Source organism: Hypanus sabinus, chromosome 7, assembly GCF_030144855.1.
Source record: "Hypanus sabinus isolate sHypSab1 chromosome 7, sHypSab1.hap1, whole genome shotgun sequence".
Lineage (NCBI taxonomy): Eukaryota > Metazoa > Chordata > Chondrichthyes > Myliobatiformes > Dasyatidae > Hypanus > Hypanus sabinus.
This window is the reverse complement of record NC_082712.1, coordinates 143492261-143513503: the sequence shown is the minus strand read 5'-3', so window position 1 is coordinate 143513503 and position 21243 is coordinate 143492261. Positions and strand designations below refer to the sequence as shown.

Below are 21243 nucleotides of genomic sequence, written 5' to 3'. Positions count from 1 at the left end.
TCACGAGCCTCCAGTCAGAGAGGCAGCTATCTACTACCACGCTCTGTTTCTCCTGTAAAGCCAATGTTGAATCCAATTTACTACCTCATCATGAATGCCAAGCAACTGAACCTTGTGGACCAGTCTCCCTTGTGGGACTTTGTCAAAGACCTTGCTAAATAAAGTCCATGCGGACAGCATCCATTCAGTTCATCAACTTTCCTGCTAAATTTGCTTTCTCAAAAAACCTGCATTATAAGGTACTTTTAAAAGCACAAATAAAATACCTTTGCTCTATATGTAAAGTAAGATCCAATACTGTATTGCATTTTATAACTTAACGACATTGAAGGCTGAATTGCACTTGAACCTTGAGGGAATTGTATGATTGGGTTATCATAGAGTATTCATGGACGAATCGATGAATGGACTGGAGTGCATGTCTCAGTGGGAACCTGGAACAAAGCCAATTGATTCAGAAAGAGGTCCCATAATAACACAGAGTCGATGGCAATTTCTGATAAAAGCAGGGCAATTTCTCCAGAAAAAAATGCAGTGTGGAGGATAGCTGGATATAAATTAAGTGCCTTATATTAATCTTAATCAATTACAGTAACAATCATAGATCTTCTATCTATGGGGGAAGGCAGCAGACTGAGTTTGAGAGGAAAAATGGATCAGCCATGATGAAACCGCAGAGGAGACTCGATGGGCCAAATGGCCTGATTCTGCTCCTATATCTGGGCTTTATCTTCATTCACCTTCCAATAATATCCAGTTAGGTGGGTTGTATCATCGCTGTCGTGTGCAGGCTTGAAACGGGGACAAACACGTTGTGTTCAAGAGCAGAGGAGTGGTTGGCAGAAGATGTTTCTGCGGATCGGAACCCTGCATCGTACAGGGGCTGGAACCTGCGTGCCAATCACGGGCGGATGAGCGGCGTCCCTTTAAAAGCCGGCTGCCTAAGCAGTGCTTCTCATTGCTGCTCCGAGATTCCGAGGATTCCCAGAAAAGCCACGGAGATTTCCTTTTGCCGTCAGTATTTTCGTTGATCGAAAATTTTCTTGCCTCGGTGGAATGTTCTATTCGGACATTCTGAGAGAAAGCCGACAGCAGCAGATGGATATCCGAGAGGCCGCCTCTCTGCGCCAGCAGAGGCGGATGAAACAAGCCATTCAGTTCATCCATAAAGACTCGATGGATCTCCTGCCCCTCGACGGCCTCAAGAAACTGGGCACATCCAAAGAAACCGTAAGTGAACGCGTCATAGGGACAAATCCCAGTCAGCGGGGTAGCCGGACAGAGCAGGCTATGAGAAATGGTCACCCTGTGGTCAGCGGGGTAGCCGGACAGAGCAGGCTATGAGGAATGGTCACCCTGTGGTCAGCGGGGTAGCCGGACAGAGCAGGCTATGAGGAATGGTCACCCTGTGGTCAGCGGGGTAGCCGGACAGAGCAGGCTATGAGGAATGGTCACCCTGTGGTCAGCGGGGTAGCCGGACAGAGCAGGCTATGAGGAATGGTCACCCTGTGGTCAGCGGGGTAGCCGGACAGAGCAGGCTATGAGAAATGGTCACCCTGTGGTCAGCGGGGTAGCCGGACAGAGCAGGCTATGAGGAATGGTCACCCTGTGGTCAGCGGGGTAGCCGGACAGAGCAGGCTATGAGAAATGGTCACCCTGTGGTCAGCGGGGTAGCCGGACAGAGCAGGCTATGAGGAATGGTCACCCTGTGGTCAGCGGGGTAGCCGGACAGAGCAGGCTATGAGAAATGGTCACCCTGTGGTCAGCGGGGTAGCCGGACAGAGCAGGCTATGAGGAATGGTCACCCTGTGGTCAGCGGGGTAGCCGGACAGAGCAGGCTATGAGGAATGGTCACCCTGTGGTCAGCGGGGTAGCCGGACAGAGCAGGCTATGAGGAATGGTCACCCTGTGGTCAGCGGGGTAGCCGGACAGAGCAGGCTATGAGGAATGGTCACTCTGTGTCTCCGTTTGCTCAGTATGTAGGTATATGATGACCATCGGGGCGATGGAGTGCTCACAGTCAGGGGTATCTCACTGAGCTGTGGGCTCCTGTAGGCTGCTGAGGTGCCATTAGAATTTCATGAACTCCGAGCCTCTGGATTTCGGTTTAATCTTGCGCGTCCATTCTCTGTACAGAAAAATGCCCTGTTCGTGACGATTTCAGCAGCCAGCCGCTCCCAGTCAGTTTCACTCGTTCCTCTCTGGGACAAGGATTGGTGCGGAGGTAAAGCACAGATGAGGCAAGAAAGCCGGGGTTTCTGGCCGGAATAGATACTATGGGTCAAATAGACTACCTAGCGCTGATACTCTCCTTGATTGTTGAAAACGTTTTAAATCGATTAAAAGAGAACAGACGCTGGAGGAACTCTGCGAGTCAGGCGTCGTCCGCAGAGGGAAATGGACGGTGGACGTATGGGGTCGAGATCCTCACCTGTTCTGATGATATCGCTGAGTTCCTCCAGCAGTTTGTTATTGCTCCGGATTCCAATATCTGCGGCCTCTTGGGTCAGTATAATTAAAGTATTTGTTTCACTTGATCAAACCAAGTATTAAAACTAATCTACTGTCAAACGTTTTCTTTCCGATTGATGTTGGACATGTTGCCATAATTTAATTGGACTAATGAGCACAATGCCAAAATTAAGGAAAGAAAACGAGACGCTGGTATAACAGGAGGGATATCGATATCAGAATCAGAAATCTAGCTTAATATCACCGGCACATGTCGTGAAATTTGCTAACTTTGCGGCAGCAGGGCGATGCAATACATAATAATATATATTGTACGTTGTATGGTTTACAGTATTGCCGGTGGTTAAAATTTAACGAAGCCCAATATTTTGATCCATCGAAGTATTTGCTCACTGGGTGATGAAGATTGCCCTTGTATCCCCTCTAAATGTCTTCCCTCTTGCCCTAAATCTGTCTCTTCCCCTGCCCTAAATCTATGTCCTCTAGTTTTATCTGCCTCTGAAATGGAGAAAAGTTTCCAGCAAAGTTCAAAGTCAATTATCAAGAGTACATCTATGTCATCAGATAGGACCCTGAGATTCATTTTCCTGCAGACAGACACAGTACATAGAAACATAACAGAGTTGGTGAAAACCTGCACACAGAGAAGGATGAACAACCAATGTGCAAAAAACAACAAATGGTGCAGATGCAAATGTAAAAAGAAATAATAAGCAATAAATGTCTGAGTTGCAGAGCCCTTAAAACTGAGCCCATAGGTTGTTGAATCCTATACCTATCCTATACCTACTGTATATATATATATATACCTACTGTATATATATATATATATATATATATATATATACACACACACACACACACACACAGTAGGTATAGCTAATACCATCAGAATATATACATATATATACACACACCAGTATACCTAATACCATCAGAATTTCATATTCCTCAATTGCATCCCATCTTAATCCCCTCCACTCTAGGGAGAACAGACCCAGCAACTGCTATTTCTCCTCAAAATTGAAATGCTCTACCCCAGGTAACACCCTGGTGAATCTCTGCTCTCTCTCCAGCAAGATCGCATCATTCCTTTAACATGGTGACTGGAACTGCACATGGTACTCCAGTTAAGGTCTGACCAATGTTTTATAAAGTTGGACCATACTGTCCCTGCTTCTGTATTCAGTTCCCCATCTAACTAAAGCCAGTATACCAAATGCCTTCCTAGCTACATTAGCTACCTGTGTGGCTACCTTCAAGGATCTGTGGATCTGTACTCAAAGGTCCCTCTCTTCTTCAATTGTCCCCAAAAACTCTACCATCCATAGTGTTTTAGTCTCATTAAGACTCCCAGAATATAGGAAAAAATACCGTTATAATTAATACACCACTTTAACCAGTTCAGAGTTGTAATGGTTGGAATCTAATGCTTGAAATCTGCTTGTGCGTTATTACTAATGTGCAGTGAAGCCTATAAATTCTGGTTAAACTTTTATGTTCTTTCCAAGGCAGTCTTTCAGGGTGTAGAATAACTAGCCAGTTGCAGGTATTCTGAAAAGACTGATGAAATCAATATGGACTTGGCAAACTCTGTGTGAGAATGAGTGAGTGAGAGATAGAGAGTTGTCGGGCAGGTGGGTGGATGTGTGTAAAAGAGGTGTGTTCTACTACTGCTGTTTTTTTGCTGGGACACTGCACATGGGCAACAAAGCATTTTCAATTTCATCCTCAAAGTTCCCTCTCCATTTTAAGTGGTAATGGGCCAGGAATTCCCACAGGCTAGTTGGAATATTCTGTTTTTTTCCCAAGGAGGATTTGTCCTTGAGGAAATATCTACATTTAATCTAATTACCATCACCAGAATGTTGATAAATCTGTGCTCAAGGCAGGTTCAAAGGCTGAAACCTACTTGTTTGGCACATTGAGGACATTTTATTGATAGTCCACCAGACGATTTAATTTTTAGTTTCATTAATTCTCTTATTTTAAGTGTTAAAACCATAAGGAATTAGAGCAGAATTAGGCCATTGAGTCTGGTCTGCTCTCTGCCATTTGATTACTTCTGAATTATTTTCCTCCTCAACACCGTTCTCCTGCCTTCTCCCTGTAACCTGAATTGAAAACATCATGCGTGGTCCCAGTACCCAAGTAGGACCAACTGAAAGTATTGAGTGACTACCATCCAGTGGCCCTGACATCACACATCATGAAGACCCTGGTGAGGCTGCTCTTGGCTCACCTCTGACCCCTGGTCAGATCAACCCTCAGTCCCCTGCAGTTTGCCTACCAGGAGGACACTGGTGTTGATGATGCTGTCATCTACCTGGTGAGCAGAGACTACTCCCATTTGGATAAGCAGGGCAGCACTGTGACGATCATGTTTTTTGAATTCTCAACACACAGCCCTCGTTGCTGGGGGGAAAACTCTGTTCAGTGCAGACTGGCACTTCCACTGTATCCTGGATAATGGACAACCTGACTGGCAAACCACAGTAAGGCTTCAGAGCTGTGTGACTGACATGGCTATAAGCAGCATTGGAGTCCGAAAGTATTGGCTGCCTTCTTGTTTACCCTGTATACCTCGGACAACACCGAGTCATGTCATCTGCTGAAATCCTCTGATGACTCAGCAATAGTTGGGTGTATTAAGGGAGGATGGGAGGATGAATATAGGGACTTGGAGGAGGACCTTGTCAAATGGTGCAAGATGAATCATCTGCAGCTCAACATCAGTAAGACAAAGGAGACGGTGATGGACTTTAGGAAGACTAAGCCTGCACTGCTCCCTGTTACAGTTAGAGTGGTGAGGATGTGGATGTAGAGAAGACCTACAAGTACCTGGGAGTGCACCTGGATAACAGACTTAAGTGGAGCACCATCACAGAGGCTGAGTCCGAGAAGGGGCAGAGTTGCCTCTACTTCCTGAGGAGACTAAGGTCCCTTGGAGTATGCAGGCCTCTCTTTCACATGTTCTGCGAGTCTGTTGTCAGCAGTACAAACCTCTATGTGGTGGTGTGCTGGGACAATGGTTGATGCCAACAGGCTCAATAAACTGATTAGAAAGGTTGTCTCTGTTATAGGAGTCAAACTGGACACACTGGAGGCTGTGGTAGAACAAAGGTCCCTCTGGAAAATCCTGGCAATTCTGGACAATGTTTCTCACTCTCTGCAAGCCACCTTCTCTGAATGGAGAAGCAATTTTAGAAATAGACTAAGACAACCGTGCTGCTCCAAGGAGCATTTAATGAGGTCATTCTTACCCTCGGCCATTAGGCTCTATAATGAGTCAACCTATAGCCAAGGAAGTGATGACTCCCTCCAGTTAGACTGTTTGAGGTAACACTTTTTACTCCTTCTACTTCTCCTCTAATATTTATATCTGTGCCCTTGGAATGCGACTGTGACACTGTAATTTCCTTTGGGATCAATAAAGTATCCATTTATCTATATAAGCTTTGAAGCCCTTAATGAATTCCACAAATTCACTCTGGCTAAAGAAGTACCCCCTCATCTCTGTTCTAAAGGGACATCCTTGTACTCTGAGGCTATACTTCTGGTCCTAGACTTGCCAGTATAGGAAACATCCTCTCCAAGTCTGCTCTATATTTAGCCTTTTAATATTTGGTAGGTTGCATCCTTCTAAACTCCAGTGAGTAAAGGCCCAAAGCCATCAGATGGTTCCCGTATGTTAACCCTCTCATTCCCAGCATCATTCTTGTAAACCTCCTCTCCAATGCCAGCACATTCTTTCTTAGATAAGGAGCCCAAAAATGCTCACAATATTTGAGACAGTCTGACAACTGCCTTATAAAGCCTCACCATTACATCTTTGCTTGTATATTTTAGTCTTTGGAAATGAATGTTATCATTGCATTTGCCTTTCTTACCACCCACTTAACCTGAAAGTTAACCTTTAGGGAATGCTGCACTAGGGCTCCAAGTCCCTTTGCAACCCCAATTTCTGAATTTTCTCTCTGTTTAGAAAATAGTCTATGCCGTTATTCCTTCTGCCAAAGTCTATGAGCATTCACTTCCCTACACTGTATTCATCTATCACGCCTTTGCCCAGTCTCCTAATATGTCCATGTCCTCTGCAGACTCCCTGATTTTTCAACGTTGCCTGTCCCTCCACTTATCTTTGTATCATCTGCAGACTTGGCCACAAAGCCATCAATTGCATCATCCAGATCATTAACAGGTAACATGAAAAGGAGCAGTCCCAACACCGACCCCTGTGGAACACCAGCAGTCACTGGCAGCCAACTATGAAAGGCCTCCTTTATTGCCACTCTCTGCCTCCCGCCAGGCAGCCAATCTTCTTTTCATGCTAGTATCTTTCCTGTAATACCAGGGGCTACTATCTTGTTTAGCATCCTAATGTATGGTGCCTTGTCGTGGGCCTTCTGAAAATCCAAATAAATAACATCCATTGACTCTGCTTTGTCTATCCTACCTGCTATTTCCTCAAAGAATTCCAACAGATTCGTCAGGCAAGGCTTACCCCAAAGGGAACCATGCTGACTTAGGCCTATTTTATCACGTGCCTCAGAGTACCTGAAATCTCATTCTTAATAATGAACTCCAAATCTATAACTTCCTGTCTTTTACCTGTCTCCCTGTTTAAAGTGTGGAGTTAACCCCAATGTAGATAAAGTAAAGCAGAATACTGAGGCTCAAGGTTCTGACTATGAGGTCACTGACCTCAGACTTCAATTCTGATTCTCTTTCTTTTAATCACAGTATTAATGCGGCTGCTCCAGTTGCATTAATGGTCATTGGTGTTCCCCAGTGTGCTGTTGGTGAAATACTCATTGATGACAATGCTATTGAGTACTAAAGGTAGCTGCTTATACATGTCCTTGATGTTAAAAGCCTAGCACTTACTGGCACAAATGACATGTGCTACTTAATCAATACCTGAATGTTGCCTTGCTCCTTTGTTTGTTGAGGAGTTCAAAATGGATGGAAGCATTGTGTGATTATCAGCAACCATTTCCACTTCTGAACTTATAATGGTAGGCAGGTCATTGATGAAGCAGGAGAAGATAGTTTGGCCCTAACAAAAACATACAGTGATGCCATGAGGTTAGAGTGAATTACTTCCAGCAATCGTAACCATCTTCCTTCGTGTAAGGCATGGACCAACCACTGACAACATTTTTTCATATACCGGCTGGGTAGTCTCCAGCCCTTTGGTATGAACATCGAATCCTCCAACTTCTGGTAATTCCCTCCCTCTCTCTTCCCCTATCACACTTTCACTCTGCCTCCTCTTCTAGCTGCCTATCACCTCTCTCATGATTCTGCCTTCTTTTACTACCCATATAGTGCTTTCCCCTTACATTCCTTCTTCACCTTTCCTGCCTATCCCCCCTCTTCCCCTCCCCCACCCCTTGATCTTTCCTCTGGTTGGTTTTTCACCTGCACCTTCCCCATCCCCTCCACCTTCTTTATAGGGCCCCTGCCCCCTCCTTCTTCAGTCCTGACGAAGGGTCTTGACCTGAAACGTTGACTGCTCCTTTCAACAGATGCTGCCCAACCTGCTGGTTTCATCCAGCTTGTTTGTACTTGTTGATTTGACCACAGCATCTGCAGTGTACTTTGTGTTAACATTTTTCTCTTTATATCTATTAATTTTTTAAAAGGGTCCTTGGCGAATCATTAATTCGAATACTGCCTTGATATCAGGAGCAGTTACTCTCTCCTTACTTCTAGAATTCTGCTCTTTATGTCGAGGCTGTGAGAGGTCCTGGCTTGGATGAAGAGGACAGGTCGTCACTCCTACGGGTGGGAAGTTGTTTGATCCCATTGCCTTTGCTGTAATTCATGCCCTCAGCCATGTTCATATGATGTGAAGTGAATCAAATTGACTGAAGACTGGGTGTAACGAAACCCAATTTCCCTGGGGATCAATAAAGTATGTCTGTCTGTCTGTGATGGTGCAAATCTCAGGAAGAAACTGAGATGAATCATTGGCTGGATATGACCACTGAAAATTGTTGCAAAAACTGTCTTTAACGATTATGCCATGGGCTTCTCCAAGGATGGAATGTCCTTGGAATCTTCTTCTGATAGTTGTTTAATTGATATCCACCTGTCCCCCTACATCTACATCTAGGCATGATAGAACTGCAGAGTTTTCATTCAATCTGTTGGCTTTAAGATCACATCCCTCTGTTTGTTGATTGTTGTTTCTGCTGTTGTATACATATCTGGTCCTGTATTGCAATTTGGTCTGATTGCCACTCATTTTTAGGTAGGCTGGAACTACTCCCAGCATACCTTCTACACTCTTCATGAGCCGGAATTAACCTCTTCACTTGATGCTAATGATAGTGAGGATTGTATCAGGCCATGTGGTTAGATTGTGGTGGCATATATTTCTGCTACTGGTGGTCCACAGTACCTCCTGGATGCTGAAGTTTGAGCTGGCAAATCTGTTAAATGTCCACAGTCTAGGAACATTTGGTGCCCTTGCTTGTATCAAGTGGTGCTCAACTTGGAGACACAATGATTCAGCACCTGAGAGGTGGCAGTGGATGATAATCAGGAGTAGGTTTTTTTTGCTTGTGTTTGACTTAATGTTGGGAGTCTTTATGGGGGCTCCCTATTGAGGAGATCCAAGGGCCATTTTTCCCACTGAACTCCCAGCAGTAGTGGTCCCCTATAATCTTAATGAATCAACAACCCACATGGTCTATTGCTGTTCCCAATTTGTTCAATTAATTCCCCAATTTGGACACTAAATCCCAAGTGTATATGAGGAAGACCTTTCAAGGCTGACTGACCTTGGTGCTACCTTTCACGTCAAATGGCCCATCTGGTTTTGTTCTCCCTCCATTTCAACAAGGTGGCCACGGTTAAACTGTGTGGCTTGCTTCACAGTCAACTGTACCTGTCAGTCTGGAGTTACAGATAGGCAAATGTAGCAGATTTCTTCCTTTCCTCCTCTCCCCACCCCCCCAACACTATATCCTCCCCAGAGCACACATCGGGTCTCAATGTACAATGCAGAAGGCCTGCAAAAGAGACGTCAGAGTGAAAGGGGGAGCTGAACTGGAAGGCATCAAAAAAGACAAAGCATGTTTGTAGACTGAATGCAGGTGTTCCACATAGGATACCCAAACATGCTTTTATTTTAGCAATTTGCACTTTAAGGAGCAAAAGAAACGGATGTTCCAACCCATCACGCTTAATCCTTTTTTCAATAATGACTTATCTTTTACATCAGAGTCACTCTAAAGCACCCATAAACACAATATCCCTTGATTTCCTTAATATCTAAAATGCTATTAATCTTTCTTTAATATACACAACCATTAAGTCTCCATAGGCATCTTTGGCTGAGAAGATACAGCACCCCAGGTGAAGAAATTTCCTCTTATCCTTGTTTTGAAGGCCTGCCCTTCATTTTGAGATAATAGTGCCTCAGCATGTACAATCCATGGTACTAAACATCGTAGCCAAGAGAACCAGCATCTCTATCTTTACCCTGTCAAGTCCCATTAGAATTTTGCACATTTCAGTTTCATCTAAACTTGAGAGTATAGATCCTATTCACTTAAACTCTCCCTAGCGGGAAAATCACAATTTAGGAATTAATCTAATCCATTTGTTCACTATAGATGTTCAGAGTGTCAAAATCATGCTAACTGTATTGATCATAATTTTTGAAATTTTATTTTAGCAACCACACAACATTTTACAGAGACGCTTGTTAGAAAGCAACTTGTCTAAACTTCGAGCAAACAACCGAGGGACATGGCCTTCTAATAATTCATTTCCGATGCAGAGCAATAGCTTCCATCAGGTTAAACAGGAATTTCACAGAACTCAGGATGATGATCTGATATTTGTGTGTTGCAAGGTAATTTTGTATTCCTTGAAATATATGACATTATTTTGGTTTGGAATGTCGTTGTTCGCTTCGATTGTTTGCATGCTTTGTTATTTTTTCTCTTGCGCATCAGATGTTAGTCTATTATTTTTAGTTTTATTCTTTTTTTCCCATTCTTTAACTGGGTTCTTTCGGGTTTCTTGCTTTGTGCAAGCAAATCTCAAAGTTGTATAATTTATACATTCTCTGATAATGAGTGCACTTGAATCTTGAATTATCAGCCAACCAATTTTAAATAAGCTTTGCATATTGTTCCATTTATGAAAATAGTACAGTAATTCTACTTCAGTCATGTCAGTATCTAAAAACGGAAAGACAAACCAGCATGCCTCTTTATTATCTGCTGTAGTACAGCAGTTGATGATTTTCCATGTTTGTATGTGGTATCACTAACACATTATTTATCCTTGCAGATATAACACTACTTTTATTCTAATCACCTATTTTCCATTTCCCAATGATAAATTATATTACAGAGGGATAAGGGAAGGTATCTCAGGGGGTGAGTTACCACTTATGAGTAACAATACCCTGTAGTACAAAGAGACTCTCAATTCCTGTGATGTCTGAATCTGATCACAAGCTGTTTTAATTTTAGACAACCCCGTCATTAATTTTGGCACTTAAGTTCAGCTCTCTGTTCTAAGATGAAGAACACTCCTGATTTACAGTTTGCTAATGCTTGGTACAATTAATGCTGCATGATTTATGAGTCTGCTTATCATTACTGCAGCCTTGTCGTAGTGTCATGGAGAGATACAGCACAGACACAGACCCTCCAGTCCGAGTCAACATTGATCATTAGGCTCCTCTTTCTACAATAATTCTACCGTAACCCATTTTCATCATCCCATATTCTCATCAACTGGCTCCCACCTATAAGATCATAAGATATAGGAGTAGAATTATGTCATTTGGCCCATCTAGTCTGCTCCGCCATTTCATTATGGCCGATCCATTTTCCCTCTCAGCCCCAATCTCCTGCCAATCTCTTCATGCCCTGACTAACCAAGAATCTATCAATCTCTGCCTAAAATATACCCAATGATTAGGTCTCTGCAGCTGCCTGAGGCAATGAATTCCATAGATTCATCACTCTCTGACTAAGGAAATTCCTCCTCATCTCCATTCTAAAAGGATGCCCCTCTATTCTGAGACTGTGTCCTCTGGTCTTAGACTCCCCCACCATAGGAAACATCCTCTCCACATCCATTCTATTGAGGCCTTTCAATATTCGATAGGTTTCAACAAAGTCACCCTTCATTCTTCTGAATTCCAGTGAGTAGAAGCCCAGAGCCATCAAACGCTCCTCATACGACAAGCTTTTCAATCCTGGAATCATTTTTATGAACCCTCTCCCAACATCAGTTCATCCTTTCTTAGATAACCCTTTAAATTCCACATCTCACCTACACACTAGGATTTACAGTGCCCAATTATCCTGCCAACCTGAACAATTTTAGGATGTTGTGAAAAACTGGAGTACCTGGTAAAACCCCCCACATTCTCAGGGAGAGCATAGAAACTTCACTAAGACAGCACTGAGGGTCCAGACTGTATCTGGGTTGCTGGACCTGTTCCGTTGCTACAATAATACTATTGGATTTGCAATTTACCATGGACGGTTCTAAGTCTATTTTCAATTTTTAAAGTGTGCTGGATTAGAGATGAAATTACAGATTGACACCGGCTCTCAAAATAATCTCATTTCATCTGCCTGTGTGGATAAACTAGGGTAAGTCATCATGCATTTCTTATACTCCTTCAACATCACACTGCAACAAATATAACCACATGTTTTATTGGAATGAACTGTGCTTTTTTTTCCATGTGATGGGATGGGAATATCTGTGGTGTGAATGTACAGATATCACTACAGATGGTTCGAATAATGAGCTGTCCTGGCTGGAGACCTCTTGAGATTTGTAACTTAAGCAGAAACGCTTCAGAAATAGGAGTAGCCATACTCAAAAGATGTTTACGGTAACATTTGACGATTATACAATAATATTACTGTATGAAAGACTGTGGGAAACAGAAAAGCAGGAAAACACCACTGCAACAAAAATGAAAGCATTTGCTGCATCATTAATTGCATAGCACAATTGGATTTTTTCTTTTGATTTAGCATTTCAACCGATGGAAAATTTAATTGATTTAGAGGTAAATTATAGCAGGACCTGTCATTCAGAGTGCCAAGTTGGAATATGCTTTGGAACTGAATTTCACAATTGCATAAATTATAAATTTAAATGCAATAGAACAAACTGCTGGGGGAGCTCAGTAGGTCAAGCATCATCAGGACTCTTTACCACGGACAGACGGCATTTGACGCACCAAATTCATCCAACAGTTGGTTTGTGCTCAGACTATAGTATCTACAGTCTTGCGACTCCATTAGGAATTCGGTATGTTGTAAGGACAGGGGCATCACTGCCTGGCATGGTGGTGGGGTGGGTGAGCACTGCACAGGACTGAACCGAAAGAAGCTGCATAGGGTCGTAAACTTAATCAGCTGTATCTTGGGTACTCACCTACAAAGCACCCAGGACGTTTCAGGGAGCAGTGTTTCAGAAAGGCAGTGTCCATTATTAAGGACCTTCAGCACCCAGGGCATGCCCTTTTCTCATTGTTACCATTATGTAGGAGGTACAGAAGTCTGAAGGCACACACTCAGCGATTCAGGAACAGCTTCTTCCCCTCTGCCATCTGATTCCTAAATGAACACTGAACCCATGAACACCTCCTCACTATTCTTATTTCTGTTTTTGCATGATATTTCATCTATTCAATATACATATACTGTAATTCATTTACTTAGTTACTTTTATTTTTTTCTTCTCTATTATGTATTACATTGAACCGCTGTTGTTAAGTTAACAAACTTCATGACACGTCGGTGATAATAAAGCTAATTCTGATTTTGATTCTAATAGTATTATTAAAATACAAAACAGGTGCTCCTGATTCATTAACAGTATGCAACCAGGGCTGATGAATAAATCAAGAAGCAGTGACTGTAGTGCCAATCTTCTATCACAGGAATGTAAAATCTACATTTGATCCGGTGGACACAAAATGTCTTTGGGGCCTAGACATTTGATTGCAAAGTGATGCTTCACTTCAGCAATGTGTCATTACTAATGCACAGAGTTAAATATTATGCTGACAATTCCTGGGTGATTTTGCCCAATATTCCCTATGCAGTGATACTTTGGGAGAACTGTGGAGAAAGTAGATGAGGTTGGCTGAGGCATTGCCATTGTCAGGCAGTCCCAGAACAACTGATCCTTCACAGTGCATTACCAAACTGGAACCCAGCTCACTGATCCCTTCCTAGTTGCTTCCTCCTGCCACTCGAATCATACATCCCGTCCACCCAGTCTTCAGTATACCCATATGTGCACATGCACACACAATGGTCCTGCGACCCTGGCCTTGGTTATGCATTAAAGCTCTGAATCTCTCCTTGGCAATCTCCCAAAATCCATTGTAGGGGAGTTCAGAACATTGTTGGTAAGAATAACATTTATTGTCTTCCTTAATTATTTTCTTTGTCACATACTCAAAGAGCTAAAGTCATTGTGGTGAAAGTACCACAGTGGCATTGGGGAGAGAATTGCAGGATTTTGCCCCATTGTAATGCCATTCGACAACAGGAGGCAGCTTGACTGGAGGAGGGTAACATTGCATTGCAAGATACCTGCTGTTTTTGTCATTCTAGATGATGGGATACTGTCAAAGAAGCATTTCTGAATTGTTGTAATGCATCTTGTAATAGATCATTGGAGTGTGTGAATGTACAAGCAGCTGAAAATCACCAGTCAGGTGGCCATTTTCATTTGGATGTCATTGAGACTCCTGAATTTTGGAGTTGCTTTGATCCAACCATTGAATCAAAATTAGGTTTATTGTCATCGACACAGTCATGAAATTTGTTGTTTTGAGGCAGGAGTGCAGGCATAACAAATTATTTTAAGTTACAATGAAAAATGAGTAACTAGTACAATAATAAAGGAATAGCTAGGTAGTAGTCATGGGTTCATGGGCTGTTCAGAAAGCTGTTGGCAGAGGGGAAGAAGCCCTTCTTAAAACATTGAGTGTGGTCTTCAGGCTCCTGTACCCTCTCCCTGACAGTAGTAACAAGTGGGCATATCCTAGATGGTGACGGTGCTTAATGTTGGATGTCTCCTTCTTGCAGTACCCCCGTTTGAAAATGGCCTAACTAGCAGGGAGGTTTGTGTCTGTGATGGAGCTGGCTGAATCCACAACTCTCTGCGGCCTCTTACAATTTTCTGCATTGGTACTTCCACACCAGACGGTGATGCATCCACTTAGACCTGTTGTTGTTTGTTTCAAGATTGTTTCTTGTCATTGTTCAGTACACAAGTGTAAAGGAAAAGAAATGACTGTTGCTCTGGATTTGATGCAGCATAAAAAACACAACTAAAAAAAACAAAAAAATGCATGATAAATATAAAAGCAATCTAGTAAAACAGAATGCTGTCTATGGTACATCTGTAGAAAGCTGCTAGAGTCTTCGGGGACCAAATCTCCTCTAACTCCTAATGAGTTATAGAGGCTGGCATGCTTTTATCGTGATTGCATCAATATGCTGGGCTGACGATGTTTATGCCCAGGAATTTGAAACTGCTCACCCTTTCCACTGGTGGCCCCTCAGTGACGATTAGTGTGTGTTTGCTCGGCATCCTCTCCCTGAAGTCCACTATCAGTTCCTTGGTCTTGCTGACATTGAGTGAAGGTGATTGTTGTGACACCACTCAACCAGCCTTCCCATTGCAATCTCAGATTTTGCCAACAGCTGCTTTATCATAGGCAAATATATAGATGTCGGTTCAGCTGTGCCTAACCACACAGTCATGAGTGTACGGAGTGTAGAACAGTGGGATAAGCAGGCATCATCGAGGTGTGCTTGTGTTGATTATCAGCAAGGAGGATATGTTATGACCAATCCAAACTGAGTGTGGTCTCCCGATGAGGAAGGCAAGATTCCAATTCCAAAGGTGATACAGAGGCTCAGTTTTGAAGCTTGTTGATCAGTACTGATGGGATGATGGTATTGCCTGATGCCGGCATTACTGTTGTCCAGGTGGTCCAAAGCCCAGTGGAGAGCCAGTAACATTGCATGCATTGTAGACCTGTTGTGGTGGTAGGCAAACTGCATGGGGTCCAGGTCTGCTCAGACAGGAGTTAATTCTATTCAGGACTAACCTCTCAAAGCACTTTATCACAGTAGATATGAGAGCTATCAGATGATAGTCATTGAGGCAGCTCACCCTGTTCTTCTTCAGCATCAGTATGATTGTTACCCTTTTGAAGTAGGTGAGAGGTCGAAGATTCCCATGAACACTCCTACCAGTTGGTTAGCACAGGTTTTCAGTATGCACCAGGTACAATATTGGGGCTTTACATCTTGATTTAATGATTATTAACATTCTGGGCCAACCACAGTTGGGTTCATTGTTTTCATGTGTGAATTACTTAATACAGAGTTGTGTATCAGAGATTGTCCACAAATTCTTCCTTTTAAAGGAAAATATGCAGATGGACATAAAGAAATGTGTCACAATCTCTCGTTACCTGAGGACAAATATTGCACACACAAATCTTCTGGCAAGATTACAGAAATTCCGCTTCGGTAGTCTATTTTAATTATTATTGATAACTACCCTCTGCTTCCTAAACGTACAATACCTTGCAAAATAAAGGGAAGATGAAAACAAATTCAGTGTTTATTTTTAAAGTATTTGGTTTCTATAAGAGGACTAAGTGTCAATAAGCCCCATGACTGTATACATATGTTGAAAATAGGCAATCCTATTCAAAGTTCAAGGTAAATTTATTATCAAAGTACAAATCCTACCCAGTCTGCATTTACAGAAAAAATACAATAGAGTTTTACAATAAACTATACAAAAACTGATAAAGACTGACTAGCAACTAATGTACAAAATAAGACAAACTATGCAAAGAAAAATAATACTGGGAACATGAGTTGTAAAGAGTCCATGAAAGTGAGTCCATAGGTCAGAGGATGAGTTCAGAGCAGTGGTGAATAAGCCTTTCCACACTGGTTCAGGAACCTCATGATTGTAGGGTAATAACTGTTCCTGAACGTTGTGGTGTGGGACCTCAGGCTTCTCACGAATTGTGCAGCATTCCAAAATTGTGTAATCACACATCATTTTGTTATGAATATTCTTTAATCCTCACTGTTAGAGTATTAACTGTGTTGTTTTACCTTAGAATTTAATGAACATATTGTTTTACTCTGATCTTAAAAAATACATTCAAAATCATTATTTTCATCATAGGCTGAAGGAATATGTGAAAACAGACAGGAATGAAATGCAAAAAATGGGAATGCCCTTTCTGTCAAAGGTTATTGGCCAAATGGACAACATTGCAATTTCTGTAGGGCAACTGAATATTAAGTGTTCAGCAGTTGTTGTGGGTAAGTTTTTATACTTGAAAAAATTTATTAAAAAATTATTTCCTAACATATTTTGTGGAACAGATTATATTTTTACATAGGTTCTAAGTTTCTGGTGAATAATTAGCACAGATTGCTGTGAATGGATGTGAAATTATTTATCACATTTACAGTTACCATGGGTAATAATAACAAAAATGAGAGCTCGTAGAACTGAGACATGCACTGAGATTGGATAGAAAGAACATTCATCTTGCCTGACCAACCTGATCACAAGGTATTCAATGTTCCATTCCTCAGCATGTAGTTCCTGCATCTTAGTGAACACCAGATAGTGCACACATTCTTTTGACTGTCTTTGTGTGCTGATAAATGGGAAAATAATATGAATTTGGAAATTAGTTGATGCTGAATGACAAAGTTTATCATCTACTACTTGAATCAGGTATATGTAGTCTTCCTGAGGACTGCCATATTCTCCTGCCTCAGCTGGGACTGGAAAATAAAGTAATTGGCACCAGATATCCCTGTAAAACAATTCCAGACAACCCCTGGGTTATGGGCAGTTTGAATAATGGAAATTTGCCCTTACAGAATTCATAAATCATTGTCCAAAAATTTGAGGTAAAGCATTAAATTCACTCTTATGAATTTTTAAAGTAACTAAATAAACAAAATCCACATTTTAAGCTCACATTTCTTGGCACATGCAAAGATTTGATGACTTCATATTATGGAAAATTGTGAACTGGACAATCCACACCCCAAAATTGCAGGGATTAGTGTACAATCTGAGAGAAATTTAGTGAAATGCTATGCTTGTAAACAGCAAGGTTTCAAGTGATAAGTCTCCACTAGCACTGTTTAGGGAGTCAGATTCCTGACTATATTCTCTAAGCTGAGCCAAGGTGCAATATCTGCTCAATGACTCTGTCCACTTTCTCAAAAGAAGTCTAAATTTGGTGATTTTTCATTAGAGGTCTGGCGTTCATTTGAGTCATGTTTGTATTCCATGTTTTTTATCAATATATCTTGTTATATATTTTTCTGCATGTGTATTAGAAAATAAGTGATTCATTCTATATCTCAGATCAAAAATTAAAAATAAATATAGCCAACTAATACATACTGTTTGGCTATGGTTCTTGAGGAAATCTAACTCTCCAAAACAGAAGGATTGCAATAAATAGTGAGGAATACATTGTAATCAATGCTGCCATTTACACTGCTAACCTTTCGCTGTAAAGCTAAAATGTTCTATAGAATCATCTTCTATCACTAAAAGTAAATAGATTAGTTATTAATTTAATGCAAGAAATTGCCTCAATTTAAAACTACAACATTCTTTCTGCTGTACACTCTATTTAGTGTGTGGGGAATTTTGTCCTTCAGCTATGCCCAATGAAGACTTAATTTTCAAATTGCATTTGGTAGCCCAATTAGTAATTGATATCAAGAAATTTTATCATCAATGTTTTAATTTTGATAATGAAATAAAGACATAAAATGCAAGAAACACGCAGGAGGTCACTCAGCATCTGTGGAGAGAGAAAAAGAAGTTTCTCTTTAATGATCTTTCGTTGGAACTGAAATAAGCAATAACTTAGTGATAATTCTTTGTTCCAGTTCTATATTATTAAAAGGTTTCTACCCAATTTAATGTTGATCAGAATATGTTTCACACTCAATTATCTTTCTCATTAACAGATGATGATAAGAAAATTCTATCTATTGGATTGCAGACACTGAGATCTTTGAAGGTAACAAAATGACATTCATTGTGTATATCAGGTTTGGGAAGAGATTTTTTGTGTTCTTTTAGCCTTAGGTTGTGATTGCATTGGGTTCTCTGTCTGCAAAGCCCTAAACTAAAAAGATTTTAAGCCCTATCCAATATAGATATCAATGGGTACCCTCACTATAGGAAGGTTATACTGTATCCATTTTCATGGACTAGCTTACCTCCCTGTCTAGTTTCTGTTATGAGATCTAGCTGCTAGTAGTCACTTCTTGAATGGTGGGAGCCCCTCCCTACCAAGGCAGAGATATTTCCAGTTAATGAAGTAGTTTAAAACAGTCTATTTTATTTTAATGATACACATTTATATTCAAATGGTTCTTGACACACACTTAGCACTCAGAGGACTTCCCATTTATAAAATATTTCTGAATTTGAAAGGATTTCGAAACACAGGTGCAACCCTTATGAACTAAAAGGACATACCAACAAATTGCATATGACTGAGTCATCCATCGCAGAAACTGACAGCTGCAGAATGAATTCTAGTTCTTCTTCCTGTCACCCCATCTTTCTGTCATTTCTAACAATCCCAATATTTTCTGATATTTATATTGCTTGCTACCAGATGATATCATCTGCATGTGTTATTTGCTGGGACAAAGTAATTTATACATATGGTCTAAAATTTTCTGAGAACAACAGTGCCTGGTTAATGTAGGCCTATTAACATAGCCCATTGTCATGTGTTTGGCTAGTGCAGTCACTTCACTTTGCAAACCACATCTCTTAGTAGCCAACCCAGATATCCTTTTAACTTCAAACAAATTACTGCTTGCAATTTGTATTAAGAACTGAAGACTCGTTTTTGTTTACAACAAGAAATTGAGCAAGGAATATTCTTAAAAAGTTTAACATTTTAACAAACAATTCTGAAGCTTTGGAAAGGTCCTGTTGCAGTAGTAGAAAACTGAGGTTAGCAATAAATTTCTCTGGCCCTGGAAAGTGGTCATCCATCACAAAGTTGTGTCTGCTCTGCTTTGTACTTAGTGCATAATAGACATGGAAAAACAATATTTAATTCTTGGAGAGAAGGAGAAAGAGGAGATTCCATTTCTGAATGCTGAGGGCTGTTTGAATGAAGATGGGTAAGTGCCATGAAAGTAATTTAGCTACATTTAGTCTAGATTGTTTAAATGTAAAACCTTTTGCTGAACGTATTCTATATTTATATGAAGGATAAATGTATTTCTAGGATCAGATATTTGGAAGACTTTTTGCTAGATGAAGAGGATGTGAATTAATTAAATAATCCAAAGTGACAAAGAATATACAGCTGATAGGGACATGGGTGATAAAGTGATAAATGCCACTAGTCGCAGTAATTCTAATAATTATAGAATCTTTTACCAGTTTGTCACCGTGGGTCCATTTATTGGAAAGCTACTGGTACTAGAAATTTCTGAACTACCTTTCAATGGCAGTAAAACATCCTGGTGTTGTGAAAGTTGCATAAAGTGAGATCCTCAGTCTTAGAACCTCATTGTCAGATCTTCCTGTGCTGAAAATTATCAGGTCAGAATCTGTGTGCTGTTCTCCATTGATCTGTTGCCTAATTCTTAATGCTTCCGATTTCATCTCTCACTACTAGCACCTTTTTCCAACTACATGGCCATGATACTGCTTAATGTATACACTCTGCTGTAAACACACACAATGAAACAAGAAAATAGGAACAGGAGTAGTTCACCCACATCACCAGCCTGCCTTGCCATTCAACATGTTTGTGTCATTTCTAGCCCAGTTTCCTCTCTGTTCTGTGCCAATTGCTCCTCTTTCAAACATTTATCTGCTTCCTCTTGGTATATCTCCAATGATCCTGCCTTCACAATCTTTAAAGGTAAAGAATTTTATCCTCCATGAGATGGGCAAGCGCTAATTTCTTCAAGAGAGTGGGGGGAACTTGGATAGGCTAGTAAAGAACAGAATCCACACGGAATGGGCTCTTCGTTCTTGGGGTATGAAGACCCACGACAGCCAGGCACTCCTGGCCAGAGGTTGGACAAGGAAATGTCTGAAAAAAAACATAGCTGCCTGTACTTCGCAGTGCAGGCAAGTACCCATCATTTTTAAAAATTATTATTATAAAGTAGACAGATTAATGAAAATTAAAATAGAACTGCAGTTGCAGGAAATCTGAATTGAAAACAGAAAATAGGCAGCAGATTGAATATACTTTACAGCCTAAGCAGTGCATTAATTCTTGTGTCCAGAGTTTTGGAATTGGTTTAGAAGGCAAGAAGCAGTGTGCTCACCCTACTACATTGTGTATTTAGTGCTACTGCGTCCATTTAAATATCTTAGTGAATGTTCATGACTTTGTTCTATTTAGCCTAGTTAAGCCAGCTTATCTGTGCCATCACCAAACTCCCTATTCCCTTGTCATCAATACTGCCTGGTTGCACTGAATCTCTTCAACTGCTGCTGAAATCATCCTCCATTCCAATATTCTCTTGTGGTTGTCTCTCTGTTTACCTTAAATAAATTTTGGAATTGTCCAAAACATTGCTGTCACTTTTTGAACTTGCACCAAATCATCTTCAGCAAAATATAAATCTGAAAATTCTGATTTCTTCTTGTATCTGAAATCTCCTTAACATTTACAAGCTCCAAGATGTG

General features: G+C 41.0%; 1 protein-coding gene across 1 annotated transcript; it reads left to right on the top strand.

The window, feature by feature from the left end:
• The first annotated feature begins 919 nt into the window (after nucleotides 1-919).
• LOC132397282 (nuclear receptor-interacting protein 3-like) lies at nucleotides 920-19882 on the top strand. Its single transcript, XM_059975860.1, has 6 exons — nucleotides 920-1230; nucleotides 10163-10342; nucleotides 12025-12107; nucleotides 16708-16847; nucleotides 18534-18586; nucleotides 19615-19882. Exons 1-6 carry the CDS (start codon nucleotides 1057-1059, stop codon nucleotides 19714-19716), a joined length of 732 nt encoding a protein of 243 aa, XP_059831843.1. The 5' UTR covers nucleotides 920-1056; the 3' UTR covers nucleotides 19717-19882.
• Nucleotides 19883-21243: the final 1361 nt, after the last annotated feature.

What these genes read in the sequence shown, in the direction of transcription:
- LOC132397282 (XM_059975860.1), top strand. Translation starts at nt 1,057, where the DNA reads ATGTTCTATTCGGACATTCTGAGAGAAAGCCGACAGCAGCAGATGGAT. An exon ending in GCCTGTGTGGATAAACTAGG is followed by an intron (nt 12,108 to 16,707) that starts GTAAGTCATCAT and finishes TTTTCATCATAG; the next exon opens with GCTGAAGGAATATGTGAAAA. An exon ending in AGACACTGAGATCTTTGAAG is followed by an intron (nt 18,587 to 19,614) that starts GTAACAAAATGA and finishes CTTTGTACTTAG; the next exon opens with TGCATAATAGACATGGAAAA.